The 22022-nt window shown below is 45.9% G+C and overlaps 3 protein-coding genes across 6 annotated transcripts in view; 2 read left to right on the top strand and 1 right to left on the bottom strand.

The window, feature by feature from the left end:
- Positions 1-616: 616 nt before the first annotated feature.
- Positions 617-4758, top strand: LOC124473748 (protein asteroid homolog 1-like). The gene is made up of 4 exons (XM_047029415.1): positions 617-2181; positions 2381-2591; positions 2781-2959; positions 3637-4758. Exons 1-4 carry the CDS (start codon positions 1720-1722, stop codon positions 3673-3675), a joined length of 891 nt encoding a protein of 296 aa, XP_046885371.1. The 5' UTR covers positions 617-1719; the 3' UTR covers positions 3676-4758.
- An 834-nt stretch (positions 4759-5592) lies between these two features.
- Positions 5593-8895, top strand: LOC124473720 (protein asteroid homolog 1-like). Its single transcript, XM_047029371.1, has 4 exons — positions 5593-6964; positions 7138-7348; positions 7544-7721; positions 8251-8895. The coding sequence occupies exons 1-4, from the start codon at positions 5669-5671 to the stop codon at positions 8669-8671; spliced, it is 2106 nt and encodes a 701-aa protein (XP_046885327.1). The 5' UTR covers positions 5593-5668; the 3' UTR covers positions 8672-8895.
- A 137-nt stretch (positions 8896-9032) lies between these two features.
- Positions 9033-22022, bottom strand: part of atp2c1 (ATPase secretory pathway Ca2+ transporting 1) — an 18160-nt gene continuing 5170 nt past the window's right edge. For 3 of the 4 annotated variants that reach the window (XM_047026914.1, XM_047026930.1, XM_047026939.1), the window contains 26 exons: positions 21429-21533; positions 20901-21017; positions 18911-19000; positions 18730-18765; positions 18120-18181; positions 17903-18011; positions 17647-17802; positions 17440-17508; positions 17256-17331; positions 16918-16984; positions 16494-16618; positions 16187-16284; positions 15937-16032; positions 15718-15807; positions 14940-15044; positions 14295-14451; positions 13858-14028; positions 13638-13735; positions 13350-13400; positions 12939-13105; positions 12742-12810; positions 12231-12347; positions 11931-12078; positions 11661-11756; positions 11347-11488; positions 9033-11197 (listed from right to left, as the gene is read on the bottom strand). In XM_047026914.1, the coding sequence (XP_046882870.1) occupies positions 11073-11197; positions 11347-11488; positions 11661-11756; positions 11931-12078; positions 12231-12347; positions 12742-12810; positions 12939-13105; positions 13350-13400; positions 13638-13735; positions 13858-14028; positions 14295-14451; positions 14940-15044; positions 15718-15807; positions 15937-16032; positions 16187-16284; positions 16494-16618; positions 16918-16984; positions 17256-17331; positions 17440-17508; positions 17647-17802; positions 17903-18011; positions 18120-18181; positions 18730-18765; positions 18911-19000; positions 20901-21017; positions 21429-21533 (2742 nt within the window). In that variant the 3' untranslated portion in view covers positions 9033-11072. Of the gene's footprint in view, positions 11198-11346; positions 11489-11660; positions 11757-11930; positions 12079-12230; positions 12348-12741; positions 12811-12938; positions 13106-13349; positions 13401-13637; positions 13736-13857; positions 14029-14294; positions 14452-14939; positions 15045-15717; positions 15808-15936; positions 16033-16186; positions 16285-16493; positions 16619-16917; positions 16985-17255; positions 17332-17439; positions 17509-17646; positions 17803-17902; positions 18012-18119; positions 18182-18729; positions 18766-18910; positions 19001-20900; positions 21018-21428; positions 21566-22022 lie in introns of all 4 variants that reach the window. The other variant, XM_047026921.1, reaches the window with a different exon arrangement.

Below are 22022 nucleotides of genomic sequence, written 5' to 3'. Positions count from 1 at the left end.
TTGTACAATTAAACAGAAAAACTTTAATTTTACCATACGTTAAGCTGAATAGGCATAGCCTACATTGATATTATCTACAGTAAGTGTATTCGTTTTCATCCGAAAAATGTGAAACCCATCAGAGACTGCACCAACCTATCAACTTTTAAATCATTAGTCAAAACGCAACTTTTTAGATCTGCTTTTAATGTGTAATTAATGTTGTGATTTTATATGATGTCCTTGTTTTATGTTTATTTAAAAAATGTACAGCGACTTTGAGAACTTTGGAAAGCGCTAGGCTATATAATTAAATGTATTATTATTATTATTATAATTGTACAATTAAACAGAAAAACTTTAATTTTACCAGACGTTAAGCTGAGAAGGCATACATTGATATTATCTAATGTAAGTGTATTCGTTTTCATCCGAAAAATGTGACTGATCAGTGACTGCTGTCCACAAGTTTATGCTTCCGGCCCCACATCGATAGCAGTACTCTGTGCGCATGGGCAAATTTAGCACTTACATAATGCTATCAGCTGATCTGAAGCAACACTGTTTCGTTTTCGGTCCTGAAGTTGCAGAAACGAAAGACATGCGTTACCTCCGAAAACACGCACGCACACACACACACACACACGTAATATTCATATATATAGAGAGATATATATATAGACTTATATTAGAGAGAGAGATATCCAATAGGCTATTATGGTATTTGATTACGCCGTAACATGCACATACAGCGTTCTCTCAAAAACGTTTGGGGATTTTGTCATATTTTGTCATATTGGTTAAGGTATATGCTACCCGTTGTATGACGAATGTAATTTATGAAACTGATATCTGTCTCTCTCTCTGTCTGTCTCAGACAACGATAAATTAATTAATGATGCGTTATTGTTTATCTACGTCATTACATGTCACATCATGGGAGTTAGAGGACTGACCAGTTTTGTGGATGACAATCGACACATTTTACAAGATGTTTCCTTCAAGAACAGCAAACTGGTAATCGATGGCAATAATCTGTACTACTTACTTTATTTTGATGAACAACTGGACCAGAGTCACGGGGGAGACTATGAATCTTTCGAGGGTCTCGTCTGTGGGTTTATCAAGGCTCTGAGAGAAAATGGGATTGAACCCTATGTTGTTGTGGATGGTGGGTCTGACTATACAGACAAGAAGTTTGAGACTCTGTAACAACGAGCTAAAGAAAAGATTCGCAAAGCTCACGACGTGTCAGTGGGTCACAAAGGTAATGTCTTGCCACCCATCACTAAACGTGTGTTCTCACAGATCCTCACCGAATTGCGAGTACCTTTTGCAAAGAGCATCGCTGAAGCAGACAGAGAAATAGCCTCACTGGCAAGGGAGTGGAGATGCCCTGTGCTGTCCAATGACAGTGACTTTTACATATTCGACGTCCCTGCAGGACTTTTACCCATCCCACATTTCAAGTGGAAGCAAGGGGGATTGAAGAAGGGTATTCCTGCCAAACTCTTCACTCAAGAAATATTCTGCTCTTGGTTTAACATCAACCGGTCTCTACTACCAGTCTTTGCCTCCATTGCAGGAAACGATTATTTCGATCTCGCCAGGCGGGGCTTGTCCGTAAAATGGTCTGACTTCTCGAAGCTGAGTGGGAGATTTGCCAATCTCGACGGCTTGCTCAACTGGTAAGGCAGTTTTAAAAATCAGAAGAATGCCTTGAACGCTGTGCTCAAGTTAATGGATGACGGTGATAGGGTGAAAACTAAACAAACAGAACAAGCCTTCATGTTGAGCATGGAAGAGTACAAACTATCTCCTAGCTCATTGGGTGAGTTCTTCAGGAACGGGACCCTACCTTCCAATATTCCAGAGCCTGTGAAGGTGTTGCCAGACTGGGCCCTCCTATCCCTGACGCAGGGGAAGCTCTTCTCGGACATCATTGACGTTATACTCTTTAGAAGAGCGATGCAGAATTCCCAGGTAGAGGACATTAACTTACCCAGCGGACAAATCACCTCAAGGCCCATACGGCAGATATTGTATGGGCTGCTACTGGGTGAGAGATCCCCTGCAGCGATGGAGTCGGGACAGTGTATGGTTGAGGAGTATGACAGTGATGGCCTGAATCTGACTAGTCACATGATCAAGCCTATCCTCAGTGGGCCTGTACAAAAGCTGCAGCTGGACAGTCTGGATAAGGTAAAAATATATATATATATGATGCAACATTTCAGTACTTGTCTAAAAGATTGAAAGGATTTTGATAAATTGATGATTAAAACTAACTTGAGCTTAATTGACTGAGTCAATTTGAAATAGACTCCAAACCTGTTGTTACCCAGGTTACAGTATTTTTTGAGCAGAAGGATTCAGTCTAGCGCTTCTTTCCGTCCTGCAGGCCCACCTCCCAGATCGTCTGACGGTGATGTTAGAGACCCTGGGAGTGACTCAGTCGCTGACTGGCATCCCGCCTCACCTGCGTCTGCCTGTAAGCGTCACCTGCTATTGGGTGACACACGCAGCCCCTCCCCCTGACCTGCCTCTCCTGCAGGCCCTGCTCCTGGGCATGGTCTATGGAGAACTCTGCAGACAGAAGAAGAAGAGAGGAGGTGGGGACACTGAAACACACACACACACACACACACACACACACACTGGAATGTTGTAATCAGGTTTATCAGGGGATGCAGACTAAACGCTTTTTGCTTAGGTGGCTAAAACCAGAAGAGCCATGTTTGAGATTTGTTAGCCCTGATTGCTCAACTATGGGTGATAACTCCTTCCTGTGTGTGTGTCAGGGATCTCGAACAGTGAGAGTCTGGTGCTGCAGAGGTTTGAAGGAATAGTCCAGAAATGTACATGGAAGCTGGACCTGGATGTGGCCCATGCCTACAGCCAATGGCAGGCCTGCTTTAAAGAAAGCCAAAATTTGAACCAGCTGCTATGCTTCCCCCCTAGTGGAGACAGAATGTGCAAGGTAAGCTGGAACCCTAACCATAACTGTTGGGAACTTTGCACTCAAATTAGGCTTTTATCATGTTATTAAGCAAATCATTAACAAAGGTTCTTCTCATTATAGTCAAATATTTATTTTTTTGCTGCTTTGAACAGATTTTTTTGAAAATAACTTTTCATATAGAGCAACCATATCCTGTAGCATAACAACTTGTGTAAATATATAACCAAACTAAACAGTGAATGTTGGGTTTATGACAGTAGAAAAGTGGATTTTTTCTTTAACAAAGGCCCTGTTTTTATACAGTTAAATTTTTTCCTTCAGCTACTGGTTGCACTATCAGCAATATTGCACTAATTGTAACCCACTTGTCTTTAGGTTAGTACTGTATAGGTTTATAAGGTTGTTATAGGTTGTTATGTGTATTAGAGGTTAAGTATACTTTCTTGTATATTGTATATTATTTTGTATTTTTAGGAGGTTTATTATATTCTATTTTATCATAGATGTAATCTGTTATCAGAGATGTAATCTATGTTCTGGGTACTTATATGTTATGTTATGCCAGGTTGCTTTGCGTTGTCTTGTCCCAAGAATTTCAGTGTCCAGTCTGACCTTGTATGGTTCTGTGCATCTGACAATAAAAGACTTGAACTTGAACTAGTGTTAGCACTAACATTGTCTTTGTTGTTGACCAGGCTGTACAAGGGCACTCTTGTGCACCCCCTAGTGGTTGAACTGAGAAGAGGGGCGAGCCCGGAGTTTATCCTGGCTGGAGGCCCCATCGCTGGGCCGCTGTACAAGGCCCTCCTGGACACTGTGCTCCTCTCCCAGGACCGCAGATCCATCATCTCCACGACAACCAGAGGTGCAGCTCGGGGCAGGACATTACCACGGCAACCAATGGATGACGTCACAGCCGATCTGCAGAGGCTGGCAATCCCAGAATAGTCAAAGCACCGGGACAAGAAAGGCTGGATCTGAGATTACCTATATATTCTAAGTCTTCAAAATATAGAAATCAATTGCCTTAGGAATGTAACTAAATGTATTGATAGGAAAGAAATGTATTGATAGGGAAGAAATAATGGCCTTCCAAGTGTTTTTGTAAATCTACTACATTTTTAATGTTTATTTGTGTTTTTATGCTATTTGAAATGTAATGAACATGTTTTCACATTTAATGTATTGATTTAAATTGTGCAAAAAACTAAACTGTTTGATAAGTTACCCAAATTCTATTGGACCAATATCTTTGAAACAAACAGCCCTGTGTGCATAACCACAAGATTTGTACTTTTTGAGAACAAGAATAGATCTGAAATCAAGAACAGGTTGTGAAATGAGAGAAGAATCAGACAGCCAGAGATTTAAAAGATAAAAAAAACGTTTTAACATATCACTATCATTATAAAAAGTTAGCATCCCAACGCAGTTTGCTTATCCTTCCAATTAATAGGTATAGCGGGGACAGCTATTATTCAGCTCTCCCTTCCTCTGATGCCAACCTCCTGCCCTCCCCATTCAGGACCAAGCACCGAACCTGGGGTGACAGAGCTTTCTCCATTGCCGCTCCCTCCCTCTGGAACTCACTCAATCACCCATCAGAGGCTGCAACAATCTGTCAACTTTTAAATCATGAGTCAAAACGCACCTTTTTAGATCTGCTTTTAATGTGTAATTAATGCTGTGATTTTATATGTCCTTGTTTTATGTTTATTTTAACCATATACAGCGACTTTGAGAACTTTGGAAAGCGCTATATAAATACATGTATTATTATTATAATTGTACAATTAAACAGAAAAACTTTAATTTTACCAGACGTTAAGCTGAGAAGGCATACATTGATATTATCTACTGTAAGTGTATTCCTTTTCATCCGAAAAAGTGATCAGTGACTGCTGTCCACATGTTTGATGCTTCTGGCCCCACATCGATAGCAGTACTCTGTGCGCATGGGCAAATTTAGCACTTACATAATGCTATCAGCTGATTTGAAGCAACACTGTTTCGTTTTCGGTCCTGAAGTTGCAGAAACGAAAGACATGCCTTACCTCGGAAAACACGCACACACACACGTAATATTCATATATAGAGAGATATTATAGACTTATATTAGAGAGAGATATATATCCATCCAATAGGCTATTATGGTATTTGATTACGTCGAAAAATGCACATACAGCGTTCTCTCAAAAACGTTTGGGGATTTTGTCATATTTTGTTATATTGGTTAAGGAATATGCTACCCGTTGTATGACTAATGTAATTTATGAAACTGATATTTGTCTGTCTCAGACAACGATAAATTAATAGATGATGCGTTATTGTTTAGATGCGTTATTGTGAGAGTTGGTTAGTAGTTGTGGTAATGACGTAGATCATTACCACAAGTACGAACCCCAAACTCTCAATAATGGTAATATATATATCAGACGTCACATTCAGCCGGGTTGATATGGCTATATTTCTAGGCTTAATATGGCTACAACGTTTGGTGTGTAGATTGCATTACGTTAAGGCTAATGTTGTAATGCAGCATGAAATAGAAATGTGTCTATGGTTTTAAATATCCATGTGACAAGGCAAACGTTTGTTTCTCCAAAACAAAACACTGGGAGGGGTTGTTGAGAATCATGAGTGATGTAAGAAAAACGAAACTTAATGAAGTAGTGACCATGACTGTAGCTCTATAAATTCCAGTGTACTCATTATATTTGGAAGAGTATGTCAACTCAGAAAGACAGAGAGCACATCATGGGAGTTAGAGGACTGACCAGTTTTGTGGATGACAATGGACACATTTTACAAGATGTTTCCTTCAAGAACAGCAAACTGGTAATCGATGGCAATAATCTGTACTACTTACTTTATTTTTCTGAACGACTGGACCAGAGTCACGGGGGAGACTATGAATCTTTCGAGGGTCTCGTCTGTGGGTTTATCAAGGCTCTGAGAGAAAATGGGATTCAACCCTATGTTGTTGTGGATGGTGGGTCTGACTACACAGACAAGAAGTTTGAGACTCTGAAACAACGAGCTGAAGAAAAGATTCACGATGCTCACGACATGTCAGTGGGACGCAAAAGTGATGTCTTGCCACCCATCACTAAACGTGTGTTCTCACAGATCCTCACCGAATTGCGAGTACCTTTTGCAAAGAGCATCGCTGAAGCAGACAGAGAAATAGCCTCACTGGCAAGGGAGTGGAGATGCCCTGTGCTGTCCAATGACAGTGACTTTTACATATTCGACGTCCCTGCAGGACTTTTACCCATCCCACATTTCAAGTGGAAGCAAGGGGGATTGAAGAAGGGTATTCCTGCCAAACTCTTCACTCAAGAAATATTCTGCTCTTGGTTTAACATCAACCGGTCTCTACTACCAGTCTTTGCCTCCATTGCAGGAAACGATTATGTCAATCTCGCCAGCCGGGGCTTGTCCGTAAAATGGGCTGACTACTCGAAGCTGAGTGGGAGATTTGCTAAGCTCGACGGCTTGCTGCACTGGTTAGGGAGTTTAAAAGATCAGAAGAATGCCTTGAACGCTGTGCTCAAGTTAATGGATGACGGTGATAGGGTGAAAACGAAGCAAACAAAACAAGCCTTCATGTTGAGCATGGAAGAGTACAAACTATCTCCTAGCTCATTGGGTGAGTTCTTCAGGAACGGGACCCCACCTTCCAATATTCCAGAGCCTGTGAAGGTGTTGCCAGACTGGGCCCTCCTATCCCTGACGCAGGGGAAGCTCTTCTCGGACGTCATTGACGTTATACTCTTTAGAAGAGCGATGCAGAATTCCCAGGTAGAGGACATTAACTTACCCAGCGGACAAATCACCTCAAGGCCCATACGGCAGATAATGTACGGGCTGCTACTGGGTGGGAGATCCCCCGCTTCGATGGAGACGGGACAGTGTATGGTTGAGGAGTATGACAGAGATGGCCTGAATCTGAGTAGTCACATGGTCAAGCCTATCCTCAGCGGGCCTGTACAAAAGCTGCAGCTGGACAGTATGGATAAGGTAAAAATAAATTATATGACGAAACATTTCAGTACTTGTCTAAACGTTTATTAAAACAAACTTCAGCTTAATTGACTGAGTCGATTTGAAATAGACTCCAAACCTGTTGTTACCCAGGTTACAGTATTTTTTGAGCAGAAGGATTCAGTCTAGCGCTTCTTTCCGTCCTGCAGGCCCACCTCCCAGATCGTCTGACGGTGATGTTAGAGACCCTGGGAGTGACTCAGTCGCTGGCTGACATCCCACCTCACCTGCATCTGCCTGTAAGTGTCACTTGCTATTGGGTGACACACGCAGCCCCTCCCCCTGACCTGCCTCTCCTGCAGGCCCTGCTCCTGGGCATGGTCTATGGAGAACTCTGCAGACAGAAGAAGAAGAGAGGAGGTGGGGACACTGAAACACACACACACACACACACACACACACACACTGGAATGTTGTAATTAGGTTTATTAGGGGATGCAGACTAAACGTTTTTTGCTTAGGTGTCTAAAACCAGCAGAGCCATGTTTGAGATTTGTTAGCCCTGATTGCTCAACTGTGGGTGATAATGATAACTCCTTCCTGTGTATGTGTCAGGGATCTCGAAGAGTGAGAAGCTGGTGCTGCGGAGGTTTGAAGGAATAGTCCAGAGATGTACATGGAAGCTGGACCTGGATGTGGCCCATGCCTACAGCCAATGGCAGGGCTGCTTTATAGACAGCCTCAATTTGAACCAACTGCTATGCTTCCCCCTAGTGGAGCCAGCATGTGCAAGGTAAACTGGAACTGTAACTATAACTGTTGGGAACTTTGCACTCAAATTAGACTTTTATCATGTGATTAAGCAATCATTAACAAAGGTTCTTCTCATTATAGTAAAAAAAAAAATCCGCTTTGAACAGATGTATTTGCTAAGAACTCATTTATAGCCACCATATCCTGTAGCATAACAACTTGCGTAAATATATATCCAAACTAAACAGTGAATGTTGGGTTTATGACCCATGCAGAAAAGTGGATTTGTTCTTCAACAAAGGCACTGTATTTGTACAGTTACATTTTTTATTCAGCTACTGGTGGCACTATCAGCAATATTGCACTAATTGTACCCCACTTGTCTTTAGGTTAGTATAGGCTATTGTGTGCATGAGAGGCAGTATACTTCATTGTATATTATTTTGTATATTTAGGAGGTTTATTATATTCAATCTTATCATAGATGTAATCTATGTTCTGGGTACTTTCATGTTAAGACTTAAACTTGAACTAGTGTTAGCACTAACATTGTCTTTGTTGTTGACCAGGCTGTACAAGGGCACTCTTGTGCACCCCCTAGTGGTTGAACTGAGAAGAGGGGCGAGCCCGGAGTTTATCCTGGCTGGAGGCCCCATCGCTGGGCCGCTGTACAAGGCCCTCCTGGACACTGTGCTCCTCTCCCAGGACTGCAGATCCATCATCTCCACGACAACCAGAGGGGCAGCTCGTGGCAGGACATTGCAACGGGAACCATTGTATGACCTCACAGCCAATCTGAAGAAGCTGGTGATGCAGTTGGAGCAGGAGGAAGAGGAGGATACCTGGAGAGAGAGGAAGATAAAGGACACCCCTGCAGAAGACCTGGGCTGGGTCGTCTCAGTGAAAACTCGGTACAAGACCAAGTGCAGGGCCCAGAAAATTCCAAACCCAGAATTGTCAAAGCTCCGGGACAAGAAAGGCTGGATCTGAGAATACCTTTATATTCCAACTCTTCAAAATATAAATCATTACAAATTATTATTATTATTATAAATAATGGACTATCAAGTGTTTTTGTAAATCTACTAAATTTTAAAATGTTTATTTGTGTTCCTCTGATCATTGTATGGTATTTGAAATGTAATTAACATGTTTTCGCATTTAATGTATTGATTTAAATTGTGCAAAAATAAACAGTTTTGAAGTTCGCCAAATCCTTAGAAAAGACTAATGTCCTCTAAACAAACCTGTGTGCATAACCACACAATGTGCACTTTTTGAGAACAAGAACAGATCTGAAATCAAGAACAGATTGTTAAATGAGAGAAGAATCAGACAGCCAGACATTTAAAAGACTTATAAAACTTTTTAATATATCATTATTTTCATACCGTCATCACAGAGCACTGGTTTCTGCTGTGCAACACTCACAACTCATAAATAAAGAATAAACAAAAACTGGGAAAAAACAACATTTTTCCCCAAACTGCACGAGACCAACGCCATCGCTAATTTCTACTTTCCACACACACCAAGAGGAAGGAATTTTAAAAAGAGCAAAAGATGTATTGGAAAAAGAGTATTTATTTAAATAGCTAGCGATTTATATGCTTCGGGTATTAAGTGTTCAGGTGAGGTGCTCTACTGGCCGGGGGGGAATTTGCTGTTGCCTTGCCAACGGGAAAAATTCACAAAGCCAAATCAATAACTGGATGATTTACAACAAGAGAAAATAAATAACTTAATGATTCCACAAAGGTACATTGAAAAAATATACAATTCAGGGGTTATAATGTTCATTTTTGAGCGAAATCTGTTTATTCTTGCTGACTTTGGTGATCAGACAGTGACTAGGACCGACAGGCTGCCCCCCTAAAGGGACAACTGACAACCTTTAAAAGAAGCCTGAGACTAAAATAAACTTGGGATCATCAATAAGGGCCTCCAATACATACTCCGAAATCAGATGAGATACAGTGAGCAAGAGTTACCAACAGCATATATGAGTGCATATAAATGTCACTAAGACCAATAGATTTGCACTTATATTACAGTGTGGGACTGTACAGGTCTTTACACACTTTCTCCATACCCACTGAGCAAAAGTACATTCCCAAATATGGAAAAAGCAAGTAAAATGCATCTAAGACAGACAGTAGACGGTGGGCAAACAGAACAAATAGGGTTCTTGGCAACGAGAACACAGACCAGCGTTCCACACAGACTGACAGACAGAAGACCTTAGCTGGCTCAAACAGAAGGTTTGACATATTGGATGTCCACATCACTATGTTTAACAGTGCCTTAAAAACAGTGTTCAAATATCACTGAAGGAGCTAGTTCCACAACATAGAAACTATGTTGCTGAATCTAGAGTAACATTTGTAGTCAGTCATTCATTGAAACCAGGCAACAGGAAAAACGTTGCTGTATTTATTTGGGGGAATCAGCATTAGGACTTTAGAAACAGCACTCACTCAAGTACTGGTCTGTATTAGTGTTAGAACATTAGAACCAGCCTGACACTTCAAAGGAGGTGCTGAGCTGACACTGTACAGAAGAAACAGATCTGATCGAACAACTGGTTCCATGTTAAATCCAGCAGATGTTCACAATACAAAAACAAAACCTTGGGATTCTAATGTAAGGGAATACGAACCACGTGTGCCTCCAGGGAACACTTGAAAAATAGCAAACAAATAAGAACAATCAACATAATTTAAAACCAAGTCTTAAATCTCCAGAAAAATCCAGTATATTTAACAACAAATAACAATTCATAGTGGTCAACTCTGACTCAAGTCTACACCAAAACAAAAACATTAAAAAAAGGATTGCACACATTTCAAGCTTTAATCAGAGTGACACACGTATCCATGATAGAGATTGTTAGAGCATGAAAAGAGGGAATGTAGAAAGTCATATCCCTGACTCTGTTAAGCTGTGGTCGCCCACCAACTGCTGAAGGCAAGGTGATACGAGGAAGAGAAGAAACAAGTGGGAAACCACTTAACGTCATGAAACCCACAAGGCATGTGTTGACGCTCCACGCAGAGGAAGTCTTCCTCCTGCAGTCTCGGTACCTAGACATAAGCAGCTGATCTACGAGAAGTCCCGGATGTTGCCTCGGATGCTCAAGTCCAAGACATGAGAAGGTGCTGCATGAACAGTTTACAGTGTGGGATAAATAAAGGTCGGACCCCTGGTCTGGAGAAGGGTAGAGTCTGAAAGCAACAGTCCAAAAGATCCTTCAGGAATGAGGATTGGGAGGGGGAATTTATCACTTGCATTTTAAACTGTGACAAAACTGCCAGTCTCTGTCCAACGCCCCCCTCCCGCCCTCCCTCAATCCCTGTCAGTTAGCGCCTCTCCCTCCGCTGTGGAGCGTGCGTCATACTTCATGGAAAGAGTCCGAGGCCTGGGTCAGCCGCTCGCCCCCCCGCCACCGCTCTATCAACTTGATGGCCTCTGAGACGACGCACACGGACGAGGTCAGCGCCACCAGGAACAGCAGGTCTGAGGAGCAACACCACGGAGACGGTTAGTGCTTCAAACGACTGCAGCTCTCACTGCCAGCAAGCGTATCGGTCCAATAAAAGACGGACCGCGGACGGCTCAGTTCAGGGTGTAGTTTGCGTAGCGGGCCACATGGGGGCGGTACTCACCTAACGCACTGAGGCTCTCCGTCTGAAAGACGCTCTGGAGCGGGGGGAAGTAAATGACCAGCAGCTGGCCCATGATGGAGCCCAGCACAGCGTAGCAGAACATCCGGTTACTGCACAGCCCCAGCTCATGCACCATCCGAGTCTGACAGGGATTAAGGAGCAGGTTAGCAGATGTGTTGCAAGGTTAGGGTTAGAGACTGCTCTGACACACAGAGAGCCAGGACAGCACAGTTTCTAGGCTGGTCAGGGTTCAAGGTCTTTGAGACCAAGAGACTAAACCGTTCCCATCCCATGTCTGCTAGCTCAGGACCCACCTGGGAACGCGAGCTGAGAGCGTTGAACATGTCGAAGAACACGAAGCAGGTGAACGTCATGGTGGTGTCGCGAGGCGTGATCTCGTTATCCCGGAGCTGGGAGAGGAGGAGGACACGGCAGAGGACCAATCATATGGACGCACATTAGGTTAAGTCTGGGGTGAGTGGAGCAGAGCTTTGAGAAAACACGACATAAGCAAGATTGTCTGGGTTTGTCGTAACATAGCAACAGATCAGAACCGTTTCTATGGCTCCCGGCGCCACGGTTACCTCTCTCCAGAAGACAAACAGGGTTCCGCATACGATGATGAAAGCAGACACCAGCACCTTGACGAGGAGGCTGCGTGTGATGATGCTGTCCCGCACGTTCCTCGGAGGCTTCCGGATCACGTCTTTGTCCACGGGCTCCACGCCCAAACTGGGAGAGACAGGAAGCACATATTAGAAAGAGGATCAGTCTTCATTTCCAGAGACAGCTAGGTCATCCCGATTGAATGACATCCAACTCAAAGATGATGTTCAACCTCTGACCCCCCCCCCCCTCCTTGGTCCTAGAATCCCCCAGGCTACCTCTGAGCTGGAGGTCCGTCCATGATGATGTTGATCCACAGGATCTGCATAGCGTTCAGAGGGTTGGGGAAGTTCATCAGCGTTGCCAGGGAGATCAGCGTGAGAGCAGCGATACTCCTGAGAGAGCATGTAGGAAGGGACATGAGAGCTGCTGAGAGGCCAGAGGATCCGGTTTCCTCTCCACAGGAAGACCCACTTCTCTGAATGCACTTGATACTACTTCTAAAAGAACAATGCTGCTCATTCAAATATAGACTGATTTGCCAAAAGGCAAGCCGAGTTAAATTAATGACAAAAGTGCAGTAGAAGCTGCTCAAAGACCATGTGAGCATGTTTAGCTGGGGAGATATCCTCCAGCATTTGAAGAGGACTGGCCATGTAACAGAAACGTTGGAAATGGGAAGTTTATAACAAGTTTATAAAGGATAAAAGATCAACCTTTTGATCTTTCCGCATTCTATGTAGACGCGTTTGAGACAAAAACAGAGCTGCTTTCGAGAAGAGAACTCACGTGCTCAGCTGGAAACGGACGAAGTTCTTGATGTTGTTGTAAATGCCTTTCCCTTCCTCAATGGCAGACCTGTGGGAGGCCAAACAGAGATGCCCTCACATGACTGAGCAGAGACATGGCGGACCACAGGACACATTTACACTGGATTTAATGAGCCCTGGAAGGAGGGAGGGGGAGACTGGGGGGGGGTCACACACATGATAGTCTGGAAGTCGTCGTCCACCAGGATCATGTCGGCCGCCTCCTTGCAGACGTCCGTGCCCGTCTGGCCCATGGCCACACCGATGTCCGCTGCCTTCAACGCCACGGCGTCGTTCACACCGTCACCGGTCATGGCAACCACCGCCCCGATGTTCTGAAGAGACTGGAGGGGCAGGGAGCAGGAGGGGAGGCAAAGAGAGATGCTTTAATAATATTGTAAGGCCTACTATTCAAACTTCCCCAGAACTCAGTAACTTGCGACAGTTGTAAAAATTAAAATCTCTGGCTATGGAAAGTGCTACTCAACACACCATGTCAGACTATTTACGTCCTCAGTATGAACTTCCCTGTGTCTCACCCACATGCTGTGAGTCTGAGGCCCCCACAGGCAGGCCCAGGTCTCTTACCTTGACTATCTTCAGCTTGTGTCTGGGGCTGGCTCTGAAGAACACCACTATCTGTTAGGAGAGAACAGAGAGCACCATGCTTGTCACCAGCACCCTGACTGAGCACTACCACCATGAACACTGAGTCAACATATAGGATACTCTTTGATCACAATGGACACAGCATCAGCATATCCACAACTCTGCTGCTTGTTTAACTCAGGAAGGGGTGGTCCATACCCCAGCACAGCCAGAGCCATACGTTGTGCAATAAGCTGTGTGTGTGTGTGTGTTTGTGGGCACACTTACCCGTGGGACGATCTGAGAGAGCTGCTGGAGGTCCATCTGGTCCACCTCCTCTCCAGACAGGGACTGAGAGCCCTTAGTGTACAGGCCCAGTCGACTGGCTGAGGACACACACACGCGCTTTAATGATCATTCAATTCACACATTTTCAAATATTTTCTAAGACCCTTTGAGCAGAAAAGGGTCAGAAACACTGACAGACAGAAAGACAACACACACACACCTATGGCAACAGCGGTCTCCTGGGAGTCCCCGGTGACCATCTTGACGGCCACGCCAGAGCTGATGAGCGTGCCCACCGCCTCCTTGACCCCTGACCTGGGCGGGTCAATGATGCCCACCAGCCCCAGGAATGCCAGGCTGCCCAGCTCAGCCCCCGAGGCAAATGCCAGTACTGCAACAGACAAACACAGTCAGCAGACGTCTACAGCCCTTTGACACATTCCCAGAAGCAGATTAACCAAAAAGGACACAGAACCCATTAGGTGAGGCCTTCCTAGTATCAGAGCAAGGATCAGCATGTAAACATAGCCATTGTAGGGTAATACAGATACGGTATGAGCAAACACTCCAGGGAACGCCCCCAACCACTCCTGTGCTCCATCCTTCTCGGTTGGACAACTGCAAAGTGTTTTGGATAAGGGAGCACCGGCGGTTTACCTCGGAGCCCAGCTGTACCCATGTAGCTCGTCTGTTGCTGGTAGAGCTCCCTCTGCTGGTTGGTCAGGGGCAGCGTGGCGCCTCTGCTGTTGTAGCTGCTGCAATGGCGGATAACGTGCTCGTAGGCCCCCTTCAGGTAGTACACACCTGGCTTGTCCTGAGGAAACACAGAGGACGCCCTAACCATGTGAAGTGCACTCCTAGTTCATCCGAAGGGAACACAGTGACCTAGCATACGACCCCCAACCCTACCCATGCCTGCACACTTCAAGGTAACACCTAGGCCACTTGATCTAGGTCTACTGTGATCTAGTCTGACCTAGTGGGCTCCACTCTGGCATATTGGGCCTAGTTTGACCCCATGACTGTAGAGTTCAGGCCCTCAGAGAGGTAGATCAAGGGCAGATCCTGCTCTCTGCTGCACAGCAACGAGAAGACCACAAATACCTACAAAACGGGCCAAACAACTTCACAAAGTGTGAGATAAGAAGGGGGAAACAGCTGCTACAGTGTTTCACAACAAGGAAGCAACACATGGTGTCACTTATCTATGTGCCATGCATTTTAAGGATCAACCCGTTCTGCCAAGGTATCACGTTGCGTATTTCGGAGATCCTGCAGCTCGAAGGTGTCTGGTGTGCTGACCTGCTGCGTGCGGTGGACACAGCGCACGGCCATCCACTTCTGCTCCGAGCTGAACGGGTGCTCTTCTACACGAACGTACTCTTGCTGGAGACCCTCCAGACCCATCTGCAAGGGAGGCACGCACACAAGCACACTTAATCCACACTTAAAGACCTAAATCCATGGCAAACGGGTGTAAAGGTAAATACAATGACACCCAAAAAATACACACATACACACGCCTATCCATGACTCAGCACTAACTCTCCTTTCAGGACCTAGGTATTACCTATGAAATGTGAATAGAGAGACCTGGGCCAGTGCCTCGAGTTATTTGTAACAATGTTGCTATAAATTCCACACATTTCACAGGTTTGAAAATCGGTTTTCTTGTGTCAGAGAGACTTTGTTACACACAGCACTTTGGAAAATCTCCTGTCCTATTATTCCTAGAAGGCTCCAATCTCCTGGTGTGGAGAGACTTAGAGCCTGTTGTCATAGTGTTAGCTCCACAGCCACTCCCCAGACAGCACACAGGAGATCCGGTTTGTTCCCAGGGTGAACTGTGCTAGGGGTCACAGGTGTGCTTGGTGCTTTAACAAAGATACCAGCCAGTCCTCCAGGTGAGGCGCACACGGCGTTTGGTCTTGTGAACAACACATCCTTACAAAGTGCGGTGGGAAAATCTCCACCTTGACGTATTCAGGGACATTTGAGACTAAGAGACAAGACTTCTTTGTTGGATTCGCAGACCTGTTCCAGTGTCAAATAATTGTACGTTTTTATTCATTGAAAGTACCTTCATGGCGAGAGCAACGAGTGCTCCCTCGGTGGGACGTCCCATGAGTGTGTTGTTTCGGATGACCGAGTCGTTACATATGCAGCCAGCCTACCAGGACACGGAGACACAAGGACACACACACACAGAGTTTAGAGACAGAGAGACAGAGCATGTGACCCTGTTGCCCCGTGCCGACCAATGACAGCAGACGAGGGCCTCGCGGCCAGGCTGACTCACCTCCACCACTCTGCTGAGGGAAGGGCTGGAGAAGCCGTGCACGACCTCCCCGTCCAGCAGCACCTCTCCTGCGCCGTTGTATCCCACCCCCGTCACCTGTCACAGGACAAGACGGAGGACAATCCAAATCACAAAAGGCCCCAGGCCAGGTTCGGAACCTTCAACGACGAACCAGACCCACGGTCAGCGTAGCACAGCTACACAGGCCGGATCAGGTCCAAACCTAGCTTGTGAGAGCTCCTCCCCCCACCTCGGCGTGGAGTCCGTCCGATGTAAACAGGTGCGTGACCGTCATCTCGTTTTTGGTCAGAGTCCCGGTCTTGTCAGAGCAGATGACGTTGCAGCAGCCTAGAGGGTACGGTGAGGATGAGGAGAGCAAAGACGCACGTTTAGAATGCACCGGAAATCCTCTCCTGCACCCAAATGGAAAACCTTTCTATTCGAAAAAAGTGGAGTGCAACGAACACTAAATACGATAGAGTGACGAACGAATACTTTAAGATATTGGGATGACTGACACACTTGTCTCAGACACACACACAACCTGTGTAGCTCACCTAGCGTCTCCACGATGGGCAGCTTCTTGATGATGGCCCGCTTCTTCACCATCCTCATCACGCCCAGCGCCAGTGTGACAGTCACCACGATGGGCAGGCCCTCTGGGATGGCTGCCACCGCCAGGCTGGGGGTGGAGGGGGGGGGGGAAGGGGACAGTGCTTATGAAATCACACAGAGAGAGGCCAACCTAATGGAGGAACCAGACATTACACTGCTCTGGCTGAACATGAGATCAGCTATGCAGACCACTTGGAACCATGTCAGGAGTTGTGATAACAGCCATGTGATCTCCTTAGAACTCCCGTGATTAGGCCCAGTCAGATGACCACACGAGATCAAAACAACACAAAACCGGACAACAGACCAGAAACACACTGTGGTATACGAGATCAAAACAGGAACACAAATCAGTACACGGCTTACCTGACGCCGATGGTGAACATGTCCAAGATGCGTTTCCCCTGGAGCCAGCCAACCAGCATGATCACCCCTGAAACACAGCAGCATGTTAGCCATGCTAACCTGAAACACAGCAGCATGTTAGCCATGCTAACCTGAAACACAGCAGCATGTTAGCCATGCTAACCTGAAACACAGCAGCATGTTAGCCATGCTAACCTGAAACACAGCAGCATGTTAGCCATGCTAACCTGAAACACATCAGCATGTTAGCCATGCTAACTTGAAACACAGCAGCATGGTAGCCATGCTAACTTGAAAAACAGCATTGATAGGTGGTATAACAGACAAGCATACACTACCTATTATTCCAAACGAATAGAGAGAGAGCTGTTTTCCTAGTAAGTCCATGCTTTTCTGTAAAGGTGTTTTGGGAGCCTATTTGATAAAAGAACAATTGGGTAAATAAAAAATAAAAAATAATTAACAGGCAAAATACTCAAATACTGTTAGAACTTTTCTTTTCAAACATGAGTGTTCCATTACCTCCTCTGCTTGCATCATCTTAAACACTTCACCAAACTCTGAATTTTCTCCCGTTCCTATGACGATGCCCTACGAGACAGGGGGATAAAAACCCATGAGGACAACATGTATATTCACAGCAGAGGGATGAACCGTCTCAGAAGACGATCATCCTGTTCACAGTCAAATCCATCCACAGCAGCTATGGAGGACGTTGCAGTACATTACCTTGGCCTTGCCGCACCGCACCAGGGTGCCCATGAAGGCCACGTTGCTACGGGAGGTGATGTCACCGTTGTGGGCGGACGGCTGGTGGGAGGTGGATTTGGAGCAGGGCGCGGTCTCTCCCGTCAGGCTGGACTCGTCCACTGATAGGTCAGTGGCCTGGAACACAGAAGGGCTTGGATTACTCTCTGGAGACGGGAAACCTAATGAAGGGGTTAGGGTTGTATGGGCACAAGTGTGTGTGTGTGCGCGTGTGTACCTCAAAGAGGCGAAGGTCAGCCGGGACTCTCTCTCCAACAGTCAAGCACACCGTGTCTCCAGGTACCAGCTCTCGAGCCAGCAGGTGCTCCAGGTGCCCTTCTCGCACACTGAGGGGAGGGGGGGGATTTTAGTCGAATAGTAATTTAACTAGCACACATCTGTGTATGTGTGTGTGTGTGTGTGTGTGTGTGTGTGTGTGAGAGAGAGGTTCTGACCAGTGGCATTCTGGAGGCACCAACTTCCCCAGCTCTGCCAGGGACTTCTCGGAGCGGTACTCCTTCAGAGACAGAGAAACACGGTGAAACCATGGCTACCCACACATTGACTGCACACACACGTGGAGGAACACATGCAAACACACACTTATCGACTCGCAGCAACTGAAGAATACCAGAGTATGTGTTCATTTTTCATGCTTTCATCAATGATGCAACACTCGTGCATTTTCAATGATGTCTACACTGGATGGAGGACACAGTCTGGCTGTGCTCCTCCTCTCACTGTGTTCCACCCTCTCCCTCACCGCGTTCCACCCTCTCCCTCACCGCGTTCCACCCTCTCCCTCACCGCGTTCCACCCTCTCCCTCACCGTGTTGCACCCTCTCCCTCACTGTGTTGCACCCTCTCCCTCACCGTGTTGCACCCTCTCCCTCACCGTGTTGCACCCTCTCCCTCACCGTGTTGCACCCTCTCCCTCACCGTGTTGCACCCTCACCCTCACCGCGTTCCACCCTCACCCTCACCGCGTTTCACCCCTTCGCTCAGCTCAGAACACATCATCGCTACACTGGACATCGTCCAGGACGGGAGCCGAGATCCACTCACCTGGACGAAGGCCACTGTCACAACGATGATAATGGCCTGTCAACAGAAAGAAGGAACGGAGGGACATGTAAGAACCCGGAGGAGACAGCCACACGGAACGCAGGCGTCTTCTTGCACAGACGTCAAAGAGCAACGGGGAGGTCGTGTTGCCACGGGCGAGTGAACGGGGATGTCCTCTTACCACTGTGATGCTGATGGCGTCGTCGAACTGGTGCATGAGGACACTGATGACAGCAGAGGCCAGCAGCAGCATGATGAGAGGGTCCTTGAACTGAGGAGATACATACACACGTAATACACCCGCGCACACACACACAGACACACACACACAGCAGTAAATTTAACACCAGTCACATACCCAGCAGTAGGACAGAGCTGGGAATAAGTAGAAGCAAGGAAACCATTTGTCTCAATGACAAAACCACGTTCTTTAATGTACTAGCAGGCCACAGGCAGAGTAGCAGCTGAGCTGACAGGGCAGCCGTTTACACTGTGGGGTATGACAGTGCTAGCTTAGTGGAGTAACCTCTGATTAGCCAGACAACAGCGCTGTCGAGCTGTTTGACAAGGCAAGAGGGCAACACAGCTAGGAGACAGGGTGTGCAGCACTCAGAAACATCTAATCACAGCGTGTGGAATGTTCCAGGTCATACCCGGACCGTCACTGTCAATTATCCAACTGCACGGTTTCAGCACACCAGTATTTATCACTTCAGTAGGGGAAAGAGCCATGATGGAGGGGCCTTGAAACGAGAAGACAGGAGATTCCTATCCAACACCAGTGCTCTTCCAACCACCTGTTTCCATACAGGCCTGCTGGAGTCAGATATCTGCAGCATCAACATGCAGGCCTGCCATTATGCTGATGTGTCCAGCGGCATTCTCTCTTTTGTGCGACGCACACACGCGCCGGGATTCTCTTTGTGGTGCTGCCTGTCATGTGGAGACCACGCCAGCTCCTGCCAGCTGGGCACGGTGGAGTGTGAGGCCTGGCTGAGCTGCTGGTAACTCGGTGATAGTGGAGGGAGTAACACTGATAAGAGGCAGAGTATCCTCCACCACAAGACATTGGAGATAGGGCGGCTTTATCTGAAAAGCTTCTTTACAGCGACCTCCTGACCCTGACTCAGCATTCTAGAATGGCCCTTCTCATACTGTTAGAGAAAGGCTGTATAGTGTGACCTTGGCTTTAGGCAAACTGTGACACAGTTTGAGGGGCACAGTAGCCCCTCAGTCAACAGTCCTGAACACACCGACTTTGGGTTCTGTATACCAAAGTTACTACAAACAGCAAAGATTAGGCACTGTTCAAAATGACATTAGCTAACCAGCATACTCTTTTTCATTTTGTTGCCAAGGCAACAAGAGACCGCAACTTGCAGTCACAATGTCACATCCTTGAAAAGTATTTTACTTTGGACGCTTTTCCTTTTCCCTTTGAAGCAGAAGTTGCAAGGGGCGAAACAAGGGCAATAGAAAAACAGTGACAAAGACACAGAGAGAGAGAGAGAGAGACAGAGAGAGAGAGAGACAGAGAGAGACAGAGAGAGAGAGAGAGAGAGAAAGAGAGAGAGAGAAACAAAGCACCCCCATCTCTCTCTTTTATCGTGAGGGAGAGAAAACTGCCTCTCCCGGTGGCAGTGCTATATTTATCAACTCTCTTCTCTCTTCTAGCCACAAAGCACTCGCCCTCCCTCCCTCCCTTCCTCCCCCCTCCCCTGTCTAGAGGACACTGGGAGCTTTTGTCCTTGTCATAGAAAACCAGAAGGGGAGAGTTGGTTGAGGAGGAACTGAACTGTGATATTTCACATGTACAAAACACTGCTGTGTGTGTGCGCTTCTTCTGAAACCTGAGGCCTCCATCAGTGATAACAGCATTGGTACAGAAATGGCTGGAAATGTCAAGTCAGCCCTGGTACCACTCCACCATGAAGAATGCTATAACAACTAACTGGCTAGATTCAACTTACTCATTTATTCCCAGTATCTTGACATTGAGTGAGTGCTGCTGGATTGGACTGGTCAAACTCAACAGGACAATATCAGCTTTCAAATGTTATACCAGTACTCAACAAATATAAAAATAAATAAGCTTTAAACTTTTTTCTTTTCTTACTTAGATACCCAATTAGAGTAAATAACTCATTAACATAGATAGCATAGTGTCTCACCTGGCAAATATACTTCCTCCATAGTGGTTCCTCTTCACTGATGTCAAACTCATTCCAGCCATGGTAGGCACGGCGACGTGTCACCTCACTCTTAGACAGGCCGTACTGCAGGTCAGCCTAACATAAGGACAGAAAGCTCTGTTTAAAGTGCATTATCAACACCAACGCCAAACAAAGTTCACCTCAACTGAACTCTGTGCCTACCACATCTGTCTGTTTGTATTTGACCTTGGACACCGTCCAGCTCTACTCGGTTCAGGTGTCTATCATGCTAGCAACTTCAATATGGGTGAGATCATTATCATGCGATGAAGCTGTTTTCAAACAAGCTCAAAGAGAAGCTGTGTCATCAGTGTGGGTAGATTATGTTTGGAAAAGGCATTGTTCAAACCACCGAGTCACAGAACCCTGCACATATCAAGTTCATTCATTTCATGACTGTGTGTATTCAGATATCATTCCCGATAAGACTTTTGGGATTTATTAAGTGTTGTGGTTCTACCAGTCTGTGTGACATGATAAACGTACCTGCAAGACACACACAACTTCGTTCACTGGTAGTTCACTGGCTTTCTTTGAGGTTAATACAGGAACCATGGTCTCATCTTCACTGTATGGTTCTCTCTGGGAAAGCTGCAAGACAAACAAAAACAGAAAATAATCCACTTTAGGGATATTAATATCATGATGTAATACAAAACTAATCCCTTGAGAAAAGTTGGCCCAGAGCACAACAAATAACCGACTAACACTGACTGGGTTATAATAAAATATTATGGTTGTATTTATCTTGACTTTGCTAATGTTCAAACATGAGTCCAGATGTCCCACTGACCTGGACTGGACTGGACTGTGTCTGTAACCAAATCTACACTCAACCACATTGTGCCATCACCAAACATGGCAACCCAGAGGGACAAACCTGGCAACCCATAGGGACAAACCCATAAGGAGAGAACGTTTTGGAAAGGAGGACAATCTAATTATGGGATACAATCAAAAACAGCAGGACATACCAGAGTGAAGACAGCTAACTCTACCCCATAGAGGCTTCTGTTGGTACACTAAAGGAGGCAACATGTTGCGTGAAATAAGTGAAAAGAAGTGAAATAACTTGAATAT

This window comes from Hypomesus transpacificus, chromosome 2, assembly GCF_021917145.1.
Source record: "Hypomesus transpacificus isolate Combined female chromosome 2, fHypTra1, whole genome shotgun sequence".
Classification (NCBI taxonomy): domain Eukaryota; kingdom Metazoa; phylum Chordata; class Actinopteri; order Osmeriformes; family Osmeridae; genus Hypomesus; species Hypomesus transpacificus.
The sequence above is the reverse complement of the archived record's forward strand: the minus strand, read 5'-3'. Positions and strand labels throughout refer to the sequence as shown.